General features: G+C 34.6%; 1 protein-coding gene across 1 annotated transcript in view; it reads left to right on the top strand.

Moving 5' to 3' along the window:
* Positions 1 to 18,603, top strand: part of USP37 (ubiquitin specific peptidase 37) — a 60,464-nt gene that overhangs the window by 29,738 nt on the left and 12,123 nt on the right. Inside the window, exons 16-19 of the mRNA XM_044667552.1 lie at positions 3,336 to 3,401; positions 6,470 to 6,611; positions 9,488 to 9,743; positions 15,634 to 15,800. Of these exons, the coding sequence (XP_044523487.1) occupies positions 3,336 to 3,401; positions 6,470 to 6,611; positions 9,488 to 9,743; positions 15,634 to 15,800 (631 nt within the window). The remainder of the gene's footprint in view (positions 1 to 3,335; positions 3,402 to 6,469; positions 6,612 to 9,487; positions 9,744 to 15,633; positions 15,801 to 18,603) is intronic.

Here is an 18,603-nt window from a genome sequence, read left to right as displayed (position 1 = left end):
GAAGTAAAAGCGGGGGGGGGGGGAGGGCGGCGGGGATTAACAAAATATCAAATGAACTATAAAGCAAATAAGGCAAATATGGAAAAGAGAATAAGATTAATACATACCATGATTACATTTTAAAAAATGATAGCCACAAAATCAAGAGAAAAAAGTATACAAGTAAAACAAATCCAGAGGGAAACTCAAAAGCAGAGATGTTTATATTAGCACACATAAATAATATATATTTTAAAACAAATTATAAACAATGTGGAGTTATGATCTTGCTCATAATCTTTTTTTATGAATCTGTTTAGTTAAATGGTTTTTTTTGTTGATGATGGTGATTAATTAAAAATATATTTTAAAATAAAAAAACTTAAATCATTAGAATAAATCTAACATACATTCAGTGTTGTACAGTTGTGGACATTCTTTTTCTTCCCCTCCTAACATCTTTTCCAAAAAAGATTAGATTGCAAATGGACAAATAAAATGAATTTGAGGAGGACAGGAAATAGAAATGAATTATATGGTTTGAAACATAGGAAAATTTCTCCCATAGAGCAGTGTTTTCCTTCTTACCTTCCACATGAATAGATAACTCTAAGGGTAAATCATGGGAGGGGGAAAAAATGGACAAAGGGAAGAAGGCCTATTATACCAGCAATAAGATAGTAATTTGTTAGAAGAACCCAAACATGGTATTTTAGAACCTTAGTTCTCTGAGGAATACAAAAAAGTTAAAGAAGAAATTAACTATACAGACTGGGAATCAAAGAATAAGAAGTTTATTATAGACAGAAAGGGAAGATGACAAGGTAAAATAATTCTTAGAAAAGATTTGGGAGGGGAAGAAAAAGCAGAACCTAAAAAATCCAAGAAGATAAATCCAGCTCCAAAACTAGGGGAAAGGATGACGAACAGCTAGTTGGTAGGGTGGTAGAGGAAGATTTGAAGGCCAGGGTCAGACAGCCTTCAGAAAAGGGTTGCCTTAAAGTAAGATTAAGCAAAACTAATTGTAGAAACAACTTAAAAGAGGAAGAGGAGCCAAAAAAAGGTCTTAATTCAGAAAAAAAAGTCCTGGTAAGGAAAATATGAACTTAACTCTCATCACTTTAAATGTGAGTAGATTTAAAAATCTGATAAAATAAGAGAGTGACAGAATAAAAGACCACAATTTGTAGCTTATAAGAACTACATCTAAAAAGCAAACTTACATAAATTTGAAAACCAGAAGCTGGAACAAATTTACTATGCATCTAGGAAATAAAAAGTAGCTGTAGTTGCACTCTCATACAAAATCATACTTAGATAAAGCAAAACCAAAAATTTACAAAGCTGTAGAGATAAGGAAGGAAACAGCAGCATACTAATGTCATATTAAACTTAATATCTTCCAAATGGCATAGAATCTAAATTCATAAAGATAAAATTAGTTGAAATACAATAATGTATTATATACAATATTAGGAAGCCATAATTTACCACTTGCATGATTAGACAAACCTAATAGATCAACAGAAAGGAAAATATAGAATTAAACAAATTGCTGGAGGTAATAAAACTAAAGAGTCATGGCATTTACCAAATGGAATCACTAAAGAATTTGCTTCTTTATACCACATAGAACTTTAACAAAAATTGAGCACATTATGACACAAAGAAATTGTAAATACATGTAAAAAGATAGAAATACTAACCACATCCTTTCTAGGCCATAATGCATTAAAAATAGTAATCCACTTAGGAAGCACAAACAAAAGACACAGTCCTGAGTAGAAACTTACTAGTGAAAACCTAAATAGCAATGAATCAAAAAAGCAAATTGTAGAAACAATGACTAATTATGTAAAAGACAATTATAATAATGTGACAATATACTAGAATTTTCAAGATGTAGCTAAAGCAGTTCTCTGGGAAAAGTATATTCTTAAAATCATAAATTGGCAAAATAGGAAAGGAGGGGATTAATAAACTGAATATACATTTTTAGAAAATAAGAAACCACCAAATAAATTTAAAATAAATACAAAACTTAGAAGTGAAATCAATAAATTTGACATCAAAAAAGACTTATAGAAAAGGTAGATAAAAGCTGTTTTTTTAAAAGAGCCCCAAATCAATAAATCTTTAGCTAACCCCATTAAAAAGAAGAGAACAGAAAATCAGATCAACAAAATAAAAAATGAGCATGAAGTCACAACAAAATGATGAAAAGGATTATTGTAAGCTATTTTGCCAACAAAACAGAATACCAAGCAAATGATTACCTTCAAAATATGAAATACTCAAACAGAATACCAAAGAGAAATCTTAATCCAGTTTCTAAAAAAAAAAAAAAAAAAAAAAGGATGGAAAGTTATGATTTCATGTCATCTTTCTTAAGGTCCAAGTATCAAGATCTTTGGAACCTTTTTTGTTTTCTTTACATTGAGGCTGAACAACCCACCTTTCTTTCTGTGTGGCCACTTTGTTGGCAAGATTTATCTGGTTCAGTCCCAGAACAGGGCAGAGTTAGAAGTGACATCATAGAAGAGCTTCCTCACTCAATAGAAGAAACTAACTCTGAAGAGGTGAAATTATTCAAAATCAAAAACAAATCAATGACTATCTCTTAATTAGATAATCTAGTGAAATAGTATTTAACAACCTAAAATGAGAGGCTATACAACAGTGGTTCCAAACTTTTTTGGCCTGGTGCCCCCTTTCCAGAAGAAATATTACTTAGCCCCCTGGAAATTAAATTTTTTTTTAAATTTTAATAGCAATTAATAGGAAAGATAAATGCACTTGTGGCCATCATCACTCCCCCTGGATCGCTGCAGCACCCACCAGGGGGTGGTAGCTCCCATTTTGGGAATCACTGCTATACAAGAAAGAAGTAGAATGAAAATTATTAAGAGTTCTTTCTGGCATGTTCTCATATAAACTGCCCTCTGCTCTTGGAAGTATTATTATTCTTCCTCTCTGCAGTACAAGAGTGATAATTTAAAGGACAGCAGCAATGATTCTCCTGTCACTTCTTTCTATCTATAGCATGTGCCTCAAGTACACAAATGCCTTTTGAAGTGATTTTTATGCATATGGTTGCTTGACTTTTGCCATCAGCCATGACCGTGACCAATTACAGAGCACATGATTATACTATTTGTATTTTTTTGTCTGGTTTATTTAGTGACATCTAATAGAATGTATCAGGATATTGTCTACTTGTCAGAGGTATTGTGATTAGCACTTCTATGAAATGTCTTTAGGATATGAGTAAAATTGTTGTGTTTTTTCTTCTGGAGACTGTAACTGTATATGTGTATATAATATGTATGCATGTGTATTATTTAATTTTCTGATAGTTCTCGGCCATTGAAAGCATCTCAAATGGTGAATTCCTGCACCATCAGCACTTCTACACCTTCAAGGTTAGTTGTATCTTTTGTGTACCTGGTGATTTTTGAAGATTTGACTTGTTTTGTTCTCCAGCTACTTTTTTCTTCAATTTTCCCCTCACTTTACATAGTTATGCAGTTGTCATCTTTATTGACCATACTTTGGGCATTTGTAGAGCAAATTTTAATAGTGAAACAGGATTTTAAAACAGTCCCTTCAGATTCTGTTAAAGCCTATGAATGTCTTAGACAAGTTTACTTTCTAGTTTGTGGCATTTTTTAACCTAAAATTTCAAGAGTAATTCAAAATTAATTAGTTTATAACCAAGATTTTTTTTTAAGTTTTATTTTGGAGAGGTTAATGTTGAATATATTTCTAAAATGAGTATAGATGCAAAATATTTACATGCTCATGTGTCAAGAGGCAGTTGAACTCAGACATAAAGATAAGGATTCAGTGTTATCAGATGCCAGCTCACTGTGTGTCTCTGGGCAAGTCACTTAACTTCTCTAAGCCTTCATTTCTTCCTCTGTAATGTGGATATAACAGTAGTTTTACTTTTTAGATATCATGAGGATCCCATGCAATGTGAGAAACCCTTTACAAATCTTAAAGTGCCTTAAAAATGTGAGCTGATATCACTATTTACTGTTAGTTTTCATGATTCAGACACAGAATTTGAGAGATTTTGAAAATGACTAGGGAAGTACATTTTTGAGGACTCCTGGGCTATAGGAATTTTACTACTTAACCCACATAATTTAAAGGAATAGGCCTAGCCGAGGAAAGAAGTTTCCACTTCCTCTTAATGCATCCTATCCTCCAAGAACTGACTGGAAACACTGATGATGTTGTACCTCTTACTGTGGGTGACTTGATAAGTCAGCAATCTCAAAATTTCATCTGTCTTCTAAAATTTGGCCTAAAATAAAATTTTCAAAAGAGACTCTTTTGTTTCAGGACATTTATGAATGTCCTGTGTTGCTTGGGAATTCCTGTTATCTTTTCTTCCTATTACTTATTTTTCAGTGCAATTAGAACAAGGTGACTTAAAGGACTCAATATGAAAGTGACATAGAAATTATTCTTCCCCAAACCTTTTGAAAGTGAGCAAGTGATAAAAATAATATGATGAATATATTTCTTTAATATAGGTAACTAGATGGGGCAATGGATAGAGCACTGGGCCTGGAGTCAGGAAGACCTGAGTTCAAATCCATGCTTAGACTTACTACCTGAAAAAGTAATTTAAACGCTGTTTGCCTCAGTTTCCTCATCTGTAAAATGAGCTAGAGAGAGAAATAGCAAATCATTCCTTTGCCTTTGCCAAGAAAACCTCCAAAAGAGGTCACAAACAGTCAAACCACAACTGGTCTTCTGTGAACTTAGTGCTTATTAATGGAATGTACTCTGTGGCAAATCACTGTAGTTGCCACAAAGACGTGACTGTTGGATATTGTTCTGTCTTCGTCTGGTCAAATGAGTTCTAACGTGTTTTGGTCTAGAAGCTTGATTTTCTATTACATGAGATGTGGTTAGGCCCTGGTAAGCTAATCGCATTAATAAAACTTATAAAAGACTCGTTTATGAACTAGAAAGCCGTTTAGTTTTTTATTAGTGTCATTCATTATATCTTAACTTAACTGCATCAGCTACCAGGCAATAGTCCCCTTTCTCAGCAGAAGATATGCCCAAACATGTATACCTCAAAGGTTCTTTGGTGATCATGAAATCAGAGATACAGAATTAAGATTGTTGCTTAGACTTTTTTATCCCAGTTTATTAAAACCTGAAAGATCACATAGTAGCTAATAACTAATAATAATTGAACTAATAGCACCTACTTAGGCAGCCATGTCCTATAAAGTGTTTGGTATGACTGCTGACTTTTATATGTATATTTTAAAAATCTATGATACTGTGGAGATCTGACATACATTGCTGCATCTTATTTCCTAGTTTTGTGATTTCTCCCTTTCATTTATATGCAAATTTAGATTTTTATTGACATTTCATTCCTATTCTGTTTTACAGGGTTAATATCTAGATTTGTGTTAATTCATATAAAGAAATATCTTTCTTTTTGGCATTTTCTTGTTTCCTCCTTAGCTTAGTTTATAGCATCCAGGATACTTAGGAGAAAATTTTATGATAATGTCAGATGAATAAGTGTTTTAAGTAGATTTTCCAGACAAGCTCTAATCATTCAAAGCTTTTATTTCAGTCATTTATGAAAATCTTCCTAAAATGTATTACGTTTCCCATTTGTTTTAAACTAAGAAAACTGGATATAATGTGATTTTTTTTTTTTAATGATTACATAGGTTCATAAACAATGTCAGTTTTTGTTCTCTGCCATAATACAGGGATCCCGTTGAGGCATGTTGAACCTGACTGACCCTATGTTAAAGTATTATAGGCTTTTCAGTTTATGATTCTGGGCTTTTAATTGTTCTGTGTATTAACTATCATTTGTATATTTTCACTGCTGACTGTTGATCATTGTTGCTAATTTATGGCATTGCTTAGTGCAGTTTTTTGAATGAGAATTTAAGGGTGACAAACCTCTCCTTTGGAATAAGATGTCTGACCTTAATAACTGCTATCTTCTTGCAAAGCCTGTTTCGTTTATTTCCCTAGCTACATTTTAGATGCTTGAAATCCTTCTTGTTAATAATTGTGATATTACTCTAATTAAAAGAATGATATATCCCATGCACAGTTTTGTTAGATTTATTCTCTGCCATATCTACATGAAGTCCAATTAAGAGTGCCTTATTTACAAATATAGAAAATGTTTTGTTAGAATTGATTATTAGAAGAGAAAAAGACAAAAAGTGGCTGATTTCTTTCTCAGTGTTATATAATAAACTTCCAAAGAGCTGTATTTTGAGAATGAAGCAATATGTCTTCAGCTTTTAGCTAAGTAATTAATTTTCAGAGAACCGGAAACATGATACATTATATTAAATTTTTCTGTGCTAAAAAAAAATTTTTCTTTTTTACTAGTCTTCCTTATGTTCCTAAAAAGAATAATAAAGACAAATAGTCATTGAATAATTCTGGGAAATATACATATATTCATATGTTAAAATTCCAGGAAATACACATTCAAATCCAAGAGCTCTACAGGATTCTCCATTGATTCAGACAGTGAGGATGAGCTCCTAAAACGCTCTGTGGTCCTAAACCAGAGACTTTTTGAAATGCCTAGCAGGGAGCAACAGGAAGACCTAGAAAAGGTAGGTGACCTCCATGAAAACTATGATAAAAATTCATACATCAGTTGCTACTACATGAAACCAATCATATGTTCTTCAAGTAAGGGTTCAGAAAATTGATATGAATAGATGCTAAACCCTTTGAGAACAGAGAGAATTCTTTCCCTGGCTAGCTCAATAATCTGTCTGCAATTTGGTCACTTGTGCTCATAGACTTAGAGACTCTGAACCAGGAAAATCTTTAAGAACATCTAAGAGTTTATGATTTTCTAAAGGCCTCCCAAATTTCTGGAGAAATATGAAATGTTTCAATCATTTCTTCCCTTTTCAAAGTATGTGAGGTAGTTATATAACACCTTTAACTTTAGGACTTCAGAGAATTATAAGCTTATTTCAAGATACTTATTAATAAGGGAATCCTAGTAAAAACCTTAAAAACATTCACTGAATTTGAGTTTCAGATTGTGGCTAGTCAAATCATAGATCATCACCCAATTAATAATCATGTGTTAACACCCATGCCAAGTCTCTACTAGATTTTGAGGATGCAAATACAAAAATTGAAAAATCTCTGCTCACAAGAAGCTTACTTTTTTTTTTCCCAAAGGAAATATAACATTTATTCCAAATGGAAGGCAAAAGTAGGAATAACCAATCAAATGTCATACTTGACACAGTAGAGGACAAAAATAAGAATACTCAGAATATCAGAAAACACCCATCAACTTTGGACCACATATCCCCACAAATGCTTTCATTATCAATGAGGAAAGGGTCACATACTTAAGCCTAACAGAAAGACACATGTCTGAGGCAACTCAAAACCTGACTGCAGGCCTGGATTGGTCCAGGAACAATCTGTACCATCTGAAGCTGCTTATTTTTAGCTAATCCCCTTCTGATCTTCACCACTTTCTGATGACATACTGCCACTTTTCTATTCTCAAGCTGATGAAGCAAAGACAAACTTATTTTATATTATAGACTCTAAACAAGAAATTGAAAGTATGTCTCATTCTTTTAAAAGGCACTGTATCAGGGGAAGCTAAGTGGCACAGTGGGTAGAATGCCAGGCCTAGAGATGAGAGGATCTGGGTTCAAATCGGACCTTAGATATTTCCTAGGTGTGAGTGACCCTTGGCAAGTCACTTGACCCCATTTGCCTAGCCTTTGTTGTCTTTAGAGTTACTATTAAGACAGGAAGTATAGGGGTTTTTTTGGCTTGTTTTTTTGTTTGTTTTTTAACTTTACTTTTTGGCTTATAATCAATATTATGTATTGGTTCCAAGGCAGAAGAGCAGCAAGAGGTAGGCAGTAGGGGTTAAATGACCTGCCCAGGGTCACATAGTTAAAAAGTACTTGAGTCCAAATTTGAACCCAAGACCACTTGTCTCTAGGCCTGGCTTTCTATCCACTGAGCCATCTACCTTTGCCCCCAAAGTAGTTTTTTAAGACAGACAGACCATTGATAACTTTAGGGGAGAATAGTTTTAATTGAGTTACAAGGTCAGAAACCAGATTACAAAAGTCACTGAATAAATATTAATATGAAAGCCATCCATGATTACCTGAGACATCTGGATTATCTAGTTTTACAAGGGAAGAACACTTCAAGCATATTATTTTGAGCTTTTCTTATTAGAACAGAATTATTTCAAAGACCATTTTTGTTGTGGCAGGGTAAACTTTTTACCATTGATTTTAAAGCCAAAGGCCAGTTTGGGTAATATCCACCTTGAATGAAAACTAGAAGGACATTCAAAAAATAAATCTTGGAGAAGATTGTGTGATTTTTATTTTTATTTGGATTTCTTTTGCAACTAGTGAATCAAGGAGATCCAATTTCTGCTAATGTTTAAAATGGTAAAGAAAAAAAATAAATAAATGACCATTCTTTGATTGGTGAGTGTATGGTGATTTACTGGCTAAAGCTGAAAGCCTCTAAAAAAAGAATTTCTTAGAAACAAAGTTTTGCTATGATCTCTAATTGATTTGCTATATTTATAATCATTTTGAACCCATTTCCAAAAGCTTCCATTTCACAAATATAGTGTAGGAAGCATGGCTAGACTACAGTTCATGTGGAAAAGATTTCATGGTTTTAGTGCATTAAAGATTAATCGAAGGGGCAGTTAGGTGGTTTAGTGGATTGAGAACCAAGCCTGGAAATGGGAAGTCCTAGGTTCAAATCTGGCCTCAGACACTCCTAGTTATGTGACCTTGGGCAAGTCACTTAACCCCAGTTGTTTGGTTCTTACATTTTTTCTGCCAATATTCAGTATTGATTCCAAAACAGAAGGTAAGGGTTTTCAAAAAAAATGTAGAAGTTAGTAGGGAGCTATAGCCACCCAGGAACCAGAAGTCACTATTAGTCTGCATTAGGGCAGAGACTCTACAATGTGGGGTTTGATGGTTCTGCTCACTCTACCCTGATCAGGCCACATCTAGAATGTTGTGCTTAAGTCTCCGAAGATTGAGAAGCAAATTCTCTAATAGAAGGTGATGAGGATGATAAGAGGATTGCTTGAAGAAATTCGGAAGCATAACTATAAAAAGACTTTGAGGGTATGGGAACATGATACTCTTCAGGTTTTTGTAATGGTGCTATATGTAGAGGAAGGCTTATATTCTACTTGGGCCTAGGGAGCAACACTAGGAACAGTTGATGTAAATTACAGAGGCATAGGTTTAAGCCTAATGTCAGGAAAAACTTGCTAACAATTAGAACTATCTAAAAGTTGATTATGAGTTGCTTTGATGATGTGTTCAAGTGGAGGCCAGATGACTACTTTAGAGATATTAGTGAGAGGATTCCTATTTTGGTATGGGTTGGACTAGCTGACCTGGGACCCTTGGGACTGTTTAGATCATGTAATGTTGTCCCTTTCTCCCTATAGGTGTCAAAAAAATGTAAAATGGAGTCAGATAAATCAGATTTGGGAAACTCAGGATTTGATGGAATGAGTGAAGATGAACTTCTGGCAGCTGTCTTGGAGATAAGTAAGAGGGAAGCCTCACTGTCTTTGACTCATGAAGATGATGATAAACCTACCAGCAGTCCAGATACAGGGTTTGCAGAGGATGATATTCAAGATATGCCTGAAAATCTGGAATCTATGGAGGCAGAAAAATCAAAAGCCCCCATAGAAGCTGGTAGGTTGAATAAAAAGGAACACACCTAGTAATAAGCGTAATTAGAACTCTTACAATGTTAGTAACATTTTAGTGGTGAATAGAAATGGCTGATATGAGGGTGCTACATGTGATCACTTCTAAGGCACTTCCATCCTTTAAATGAACTTACTTTATTGAATTTGAAACTATGTGTATGTGACTTAAGGACCTAAAGATGAATTGGAAAGTATACCTTTTCCTGGAGTTTATGGCAAATTGATTGATATTCTTTTGGCTCATGAATGTATGTGTCTGTGTCTTAATGAAGTCTCTCTTTGGCCTTACCATTTACCTCAAAAATTTATGTAAGGTAAAGCTAGTAGATGGCCTCTACTTCCAGGGACCATTTTCTGCTATTATATCCTTTCTCCTGAACTAGTTCCCTTTGGGGAGCAGAATGTCAAATGACAACATCCTAAATATTGGCTGTACTCCCAAGCAAGTGTGTTATACTACTCCAAGCTCAGTTAGGTTGCTGCAAAATCAGCATGATGCTTATACCCACCTCATTAGATTGCTTCAAGGGTGATTGAAATCCAAGGTGGTAACATTATTATTTTAGTGCACTACCTGCCAATAAGAAGAAATGAATTGAGACTCTTTGCTTTGGCCTATTCCGTGAGCATTGTGGTTACTTTCCGAATATTGATGGTTTCACCAAAAGCTTTCATCTGCTACCCATCAGCATACCAACATTTTCTCTCTCCCTCTCTCCCCCTCCCCGTCTCGCTCTCTCAGACACACACACACACACACGCGCGCGACAAAAAGTTCTTAAAAATTTGTAATGTGAGACATATGTAGATTGTCAATGAATTATTTTTATTATAAATGTGTTGAATAAAAACCTGTATTATTATGCTGGGCTTCTTGAATTTAGAATATCTATGTAACTGAAATATAATAAATATCCATAGATTAATTGGTGGGGAGAAAAATCTTTTAATTTTGACATTCAGAAATAAATATATTTTAAAATTTTTATTATGAATTAGAAAAATTAAAAATGAACACGTTCATGTGTAAAAGTCAGAAAAGAAATAATATAAAACTAAATCCATTACAAGTAATTTGTTTCTTAAAATATATACATATTAAACTTAAGTGGTGGTACCTAGAAGTGCTCTACTGTTCTGTGCCTCATTATGAACTCGCTTCTACTCTCTTCTGAATTTTTTTTTAATTGGCAAAAAATTTCCCTTCTCTCTTGCACCTCCACCCTAGCCATTTGGGAATGAAAGAAAAATAAAATCCTTGTTACAAATACATAAAATTAAACAAAACAGATTTCCACCTCAGTCATGTCCAAAAACATACCTGTTTCTATACTCTTTTTTTAAACCCATACCTTTTGTCTTAGAATCAATACTATTTATTGGTTGTAAGGCAGGAGAGTAAGTAAGGGTTAGGTAATGGGGGTTAAGTGATTTGCCCAGGGTCACACAGCTGGGAAGTGTCTGAGGTGAGATTTGACCCCAGGAGCTCCCATCTCTAGGCCTGGCTCTCCATCCACTTAGCCACCCAGCTGCCCCCTGTTTCTGCACTCTTGAGTTCTTTATCTTTCTTTGAGGAGGTAGGTATCATGTTTAATCCTTAACTCTCACGAATTTTGGTTGACCATTATGTTCATCAGAATTCCTAATTTTTTCAAAGTTGTCTTATCTTTATCATATTGATGTCATTGTGTGAATTGTTCTCTTCTATTCACTTCATTCTGTCAGTTCATACAAGTCTTCCCAGTTTTCCCTGGAACCATCCCCTCAATCATTCTCCAATGTACCGAAGTATGCCATCACATTTATATGCCATAATTTCCTAAAGCATTCTCCTCTTTATGGATATTCAGATACCCATCCATTTCCACCCCAAAAAGCTAGTTTGATTTGATTAGGACTAATTCTTCCCTTAATTTGCCTTCCCCCTAATTTCCCGTTCTTTCTTTTTCCTTTCCCTCCTTAATGAATTTCTGGACTCAATTATGTCTGTGTTCTTACCTTCTTTGGCCAGTTCACATGAGACTGAGCTCTTTCTCCTTTCCCATTCTTCTTTGTATAGATATATCTGCTTTTAAATTTTGTTTTTATAAGATACTTTTCATTTCCCTACTCCTCACCCCCACCCCTGAGGAATTCTTTTTCCCCTTTCTTTCCATTCTAAAATCTTCAAGAAACAACAGAACCACTCCTAGGCCTTGTCTAATTAGATTCCCTCTTTGAACATTGATGTGGATGATGATGGGGATCAGAGAAGACATAAAGCATCTTACCTTATTATAATGTTATTATCCTTGCTTATCCTTTATTAATGATTGTTCATGTTTACTTTTTTCTGTTTCTCTTAATTCCTGTGTTTGAACTTCAACATTTCTTCACAGTTTTAGTCCTTTTATTAGGAGTGCTAAGAAATCTCATTCACTAAAGATCTACTTTTTCCTCCTATAAGATTATATTCATTTTTGTGGAGTAAGTTATTCTTGCTATAAGTTGTTATCATTTGTTTTCTGGACATTGTATTCTAAACTCTCTATTCTCTCTATTCCTTTAGAATGTTGGCTGCCAGATCATATGTGATACTGACTATTGATGCTTGAATTCTTTCTTTATAGCAATATTTTTTATTTGACCTAGAAGCTCCAGATTTTGGCTGTGGCATTCCTGGAAGTTTTTATTCAGGAGGTGATTATGGGATTGTTTCCACTTTACTCTGGTTCTAAGAGATATGAGCAGTTTTCTTTTTAAGATTTTTTTACAGTATGGTAACTAGACTTTTTTTCAACATGGTATTCAGATAACGCAATCAATCTCCTTGATCTATTTCCCTCGTAGTTTCTATTTCTTCTAACACTTCTTGACTTTGTTTTGATATTTCTGGTTTCATGGAGTCATTCATTGGCTTGTATTTAGTGCATTCTAATATTCGGGGAGTTTGTTGCTTGGGAAAGGTTTAGAAACTCTTGTACCAAGCCATTAATTCCATTTCTAGTGCTTTCTTACATACTGCTCTTTTTGAAATTTTTCCCCTCTAACATTCATTGATAAGACATTTTTAAAAACTTGTTTTCTCTCTTGTAGCAATTCTGCTTGAATTTGTGCCCAACCTATTTCTTTGAGGTTTTGCTTGTAGATATATTTGAGTCATTCTTTTCTGGGTTTGTGTCTTGAATATCACCATAAAAACTCATTATGGTGGGATTTTTCTGTTTTTGTTGTTGCTCCTTCTTCTAACCTACTTTCTGGCTTTGGACTTGAATTTTAGCACCAGGCTTTCTGTACTTCTAGAAGAATGGTTTGAACTGGTCCTGGTGCTTTCTTGGGGTTATTGAATGTTGCATTATTTCAGGATTTTAATAATAGCTCAGGCCGGTGCCCTGAAAGCTTTTGGTGCTCCTAAAGTGGTTTGGATCAGGACAAAGTCTGATCACTGCCTCCCTGGTCTAAGAAGTGCAAATTCCTGACCTAGTTTGGGTCTAATAGATGACTGTTGTTGGACTCAACCAGATTGCCCACTCACTTTATCTTCCAAGAGCCTCTATTATCCCTTGTTTTACCAGGAATTCTTCTTTTATTCATAGTTGTGAAATTATCTCTTTTCCTTCTCCAATTCATTTATAACTCTGATCTTTTTTTTTTTAACTCATATCTTCTGTCTTAGTATCAGTCTTAAGAGATGTACGGGTCAGGCAATTAAGATTAAGTGACTTACTCAGGGTAACACAACTAGGAAGTATCTGAGGCCAGATTTCAGCCGAGGTCCTCCCAACTGTATGCCTGACTATTCTCTGTGCCACCAGACTACCCCAATACCAAGGTTATGTATTCATTTGGAACTTACTGCAGTATATTATAGGCTTCATTTTTACCTCAATCTCTAACTTTTATCTCAATCTCTGGAGATCCATTTGAAGTCTAGGCCTCACTTGGTCTCTTTTTCCTTCTACCTGTACAGTATTCAATCAGGTATTGATTGCCTTCCCTGCCGTAGCCCTAAAGGGCTATGGCAGTTGGATATTGGAGTTCTCATGCCTCCTGTTTAGCCTTCCTGGCAATGGCACATAGGTATTGAGTTGACCATGTCAGTAAGTTGATTAGTAACCATTTATTAAGTGCCTGTTATGTGCTAGGTACTCTGCTAAGCACTGGGGATTCAAAGAGACCAAAGACAGTCCCAGCACTTAAGGAGTTCACAGTCTAATGGGGAAAGACAATAAGCGAACAACTATATACATACAGAGATGAGATTTATATAGAATAATTTGGAGATAAGCAACAGAGAAAAGCCACTAGTATTAAGGGGGATCAGGGAAAGCTTGTAGAAGGTGGAATTTTAGGTGGGATTTGAAAGAAGAAAAGGAGGTCAGGAGGCAGAGATGAGGAAGGAGAGAATTTCAGGCATGCAGAATTTGTTCTTTGACTCCTAATGCTCAAGGGAGTGCATGACTGGGCCCTGTTTCCCAGGACAGTAATATATAGAGACTGCTTCTGTTTCTGTGGTCAAGCTAGAAGTCTAGCTTCAGTCATCTAGTTATTGGAGCTAGTTCTGACTTGATGTCTCTAATCAGAGCACTGGCTTGCTTTAAATCTATATACTGAAGTTTGCCCAGCTTTCTCTGGCTCCTGGCTGGGTTATCAGAGTGAGAGCATGCTATTTTTTCTGGCAAGAATGGAATGGTTCGAGACTAAACCAGTTAGAGGGACAGGAACCTCGTTTGACTTGTATAAAGTACTGTCTTCACCACCTACTAGCCACCTTGCCCACCTGGGTCAATAAGACCGTCATGTGGCTTCTAGTAATTCAGTAGCTCAAAAGTGTCCAGGATATAGTAGTAGAATTCCTTTCTCCTAACCATTTCATCCCAAATTTAAGTTATTGTTATAACATCTAGGATAATTTTAATGAAGAAAAGATCATATTATTTATAGATATAGATATAAGACAAAATATCAGGTTTCTACCTACAAAAGTTAGGTTTGATTTCTTCCAAGTCCTCCATTTAATATGCATGAGTCTCAGTTGATACATTCTCCAAATCTTTTAAATTGAAATAGTAATTCATAAAGTAATCCATTCTGACTAGGTTTGACTATGTCATTTTTAAACACAACTTCTGAACAAATACAGAAGTATGTGCCTGTATTGGTTTTAGCATCACAAATGGGTCATTATAAAACATTGTCTCCTTTGTAGGATTAATTATTGGAAAGTTTGGGGTTTATAGCCTGCATCAGCTAACTTTCTAGAAAATATGCACAGTGATCCCTCACCTATCGCAGGAGTTATGTTCCAGAGACCCCCGCAAGAGGTGAAAATTCGCAAAGTAGCAGCACTATATTTATTTTATTTATATGTATTTTAAGGCTTTATGAACCCCATTCTCCTATAAACCTTTTCAACACTCTTTTTAACCTAACCTTATTAACTCTGAGTCAATCAGCGCCCAGGATACAGAACACAGCACTGTGGTTGGTTGCTTTTCATTCCATCAGCCGCAATAAGTGAACCACAGTATAGTGAAGGACGGCTGTATTGAACAGGGCCTTTGGGTCCTAAAAAAATTGTATTGTATGAAGATAGTATTGAATAATGAAATTGTGTTTTGCCTCAGGTTTTTTTGGCTTCATTGGGGGAGAAGGGTATTAATGGCATTTGTGATATTCCTTAAGAAAAGCTTAGAAGGCATGTAATTGGGAAAATAAAATATCAAAAAGAAAAGAAAAGCTTTCAAGGAAAAATACCCTGGTGGCCTTGAGGTTGGACAAGACAATAGGTTTCCTTACTGTCAAGGAGCTTTAGTTGTCCTTGAAAGTATTCAGCTGGTAAACAAGGGTAGAAAGATCCAGAAAGCTTGAATTGTGCTCTTTTGTTTCCTCAGGTCCTGCCAGCTTCACTGAGATTACTAAAGATTTTGATGAGAATAAAGAAAACAAAACTCCGGAAGGGTCTCAGGGGGAGGTTGACTGGCTCCAACAGTATGATATGGAGCGAGAGCGGGAGGAGGAAGAACTCCAGCAGGCCCTGGCTCAGAGCCTCCAGGAGCAAGTAAGAGTCAACCAATCAACTCTCCATCTTTCCACCATTTTGTCAAATACCATTCAGCAAGGTTTTACTGAAATAAGTCATGATCGAATTGTTTTTAAAATGATGCATTTGTAGTCTTGATCATTTCATATATGTGTAAGCCTTACACTTGCTATGCTCTTGGTTTTATTTTTCTAGGCATGAGATAGCATAGGAAACTCTTCTATAATTTGAAATGTTAGAAAGCTGGCTTTGCCCAATAGGGTCACAGAGCTTTTTATCTAAGGAGTAAGATTTAGACTAGGTCTTTCTGAGTCTTTGACTAGCAAGATCTATCTAGGGAAATTTTCTGACTATTATATATGTATTTCTGGTTTTTAGGTGTACCAGTTATAGAAGACAGTTTTATTTTTCTATTCCAGTGACCTTTCTTTTAAATAGCTGCCTCTTTTTAAGTGATTGGTTCTGTTACGTTTTATATTTCTCAAAGCTGATGAAGTTTTCATTGCCTTTTAACTTCTCTTGCCTCAGGCATCTGGCTAATAGGTGATGTTTTCATGATAATCTCATCCAGCTCAGTTCAAAGTAAAATGGTAATAAAGCTGAAACTGCCTTGAATAATTTGTTAAGCATTCAGAATACATTTGCAATATTGTTGTTTGCATTAATCTTGAGTAACCAAATTCAGGAAATCTAATTTCCTTATAAACTTTTCAGCTATTCATACAATTATATCATTAATTTACATGCATATTTATACAAATGTTTTCAGAATAATGTAATATATGTGGCAGTACTTTTCAGTAAACATAATTCTTTAAGCTTAGTAAGTTGTTAATAGATTGTATTTGTCTACTACTTTGTAGCCTCTTCAACAAAGTATGATTGTATTTTAGATTTTTTTTACCTTCTACAAAAGTAAAATATCTTTCAGTAGTCATCCCCAGTAGAATTTTTTTTTTTTTAAATCCTTACTTTCCGTCTTGGAGTCAATACTGTGTATTGGCTCCAAGGCAGAAGAGTGGTAAGGGTAGGCAATGGGGGTCAAGTGACTTGCCCAGGGTCACACAGCTGGGAAGTGTCTGAGGCCAGATTTGAACCTAGGACCTCCCATCTCTAGGCCTGGTTCTCAATCTACTGAGCTACCCAGCTGCCCCCTCCCCCCCCCCCAGTAGAATTTTTAAAAATTTTGTTGTTTACATTTTTTTTTTTCCTGCTTCCCTATTAAGACTACCAGTCCTTTCCCAGATAAAATGATGGGAATACATTTCTTACACAAAGCATTTTCAATTTGGCATCCTCGTATCATTCCATTGATGAAAAATTGATGAACTCAAATGATCTTTTTCAGAAGTGAAAATTTTATTTTAAAAGCATTTGATATCTTTCACAGATCATTTAATGAAAACAGAATTTGTGTCCCTTTTCTTTTAATTCCTTGTTCTTTTGGCCACTGACCTGTGCATATTTAAAATTAAGACATTTGTTTAATAAGAAAAAAGAATATTTTCTACTATTTTAAGTAAATTAACTATAGTAGTTCTACAGGTTTAAGAACTCTAAAAAGATTTCCAGAATTTAGGAAAGTAAAAGGAATCTTGGCATTTTTTAAAGGAAGGTTTAAGAAAGTAAAAGACAACTTTAATTTTGTTTTGCTTGTCTTCTGCTTCAAATATCAGCTCATTTATGCGATACTTCATATCTTCATTCCTTTTTATGGTTAACTATTAATTCAACAAGGCACACATTTTCCAAAAATAAAAATTTAATATAATAATAATAAAATAAAACAACAGGTATTTATAGATCTACTGTGTAGGAAATGCCATGCTAGGTGCTGGAAAGGTACAAGTTTAGAATAGGCGTTACCCTTATCCTCTAATTTATAATCATGCTGGGAGGAGTGTGTGAAACACTTAACACATGCATTATTGTTTGTTTTTTATTTTTTTGTTTTTTAATTTTTATTTACTATTTACACAATAAATTAGAGAGCTCCTATGAAATCTATATGGAAAACAGTAACTAACCATCAGAGAGATCATGAAAGCCTTCATTGATCAACTGATGTCAAGTAAAGACAAAATTAATCTCAGATTTTCTTTCATGAAGAAACTATTGCAACTTAGCAAGGAAATAAGCCCTACATCTCTTGGGAAATTAGAATTTTTTAGAAAGAACTTGTTGGAAAGCAAATTAAGCCATTTGAGTTACTGTCGCCAGTGACATTTTCCTCCAATTATCAAGCTTTTTCCCCCTCTCCTTTTTACCTTCACTGCAGCACTTCACTTGGAAAAAAGGAAGGAAGGAAGAAAAATAAAATCCCTATAACATATAATTCTAGTTAAGTAAAACAAGTTTCCATATCATCATCAGTTCTCAAGAATCATGACTGATCACTGTTGATTAAAGTTCTTAAAGTCTTTCAGAACTTACTGTTTTTATAACATAAATCATTCTCCTGGTTCTTCTTGTTTCATTCTGTATCAGTTCTCAAGAAGTCTTCCCAAGTTTCTCTGAAACCATCTCTTGTTCATTTCTTATATCACAATCATACTTCATAATTTGTAGCCATTCCTCAATTGATGGGCACCTCATTTGTTTACAGTACTTTGCCACTACAGAAAGATTCAGATCCTCGAATGTTAACTGCAGAAAGTTATCTTTAAGTCTTCTTAACCACCAAGGGGGTATTTAATAGCACAGTAAAAAAAAAAATGAGATAAGAAAAAGATTAATCTTGGAGATCAGTAAGATGCCTCTAGTTTGTATGTAAAAACAAAACTTCTTAAATGTTGCATTTTTGTTTACATTTTTTTCTTTA

Source organism: Gracilinanus agilis, chromosome 3 (assembly GCF_016433145.1).
Source record: "Gracilinanus agilis isolate LMUSP501 chromosome 3, AgileGrace, whole genome shotgun sequence".
NCBI lineage: Eukaryota > Metazoa > Chordata > Mammalia > Didelphimorphia > Didelphidae > Gracilinanus > Gracilinanus agilis.
Note: the sequence above shows the minus strand (reverse complement) of the source record. Positions and strands in the feature narration are given on the sequence as shown.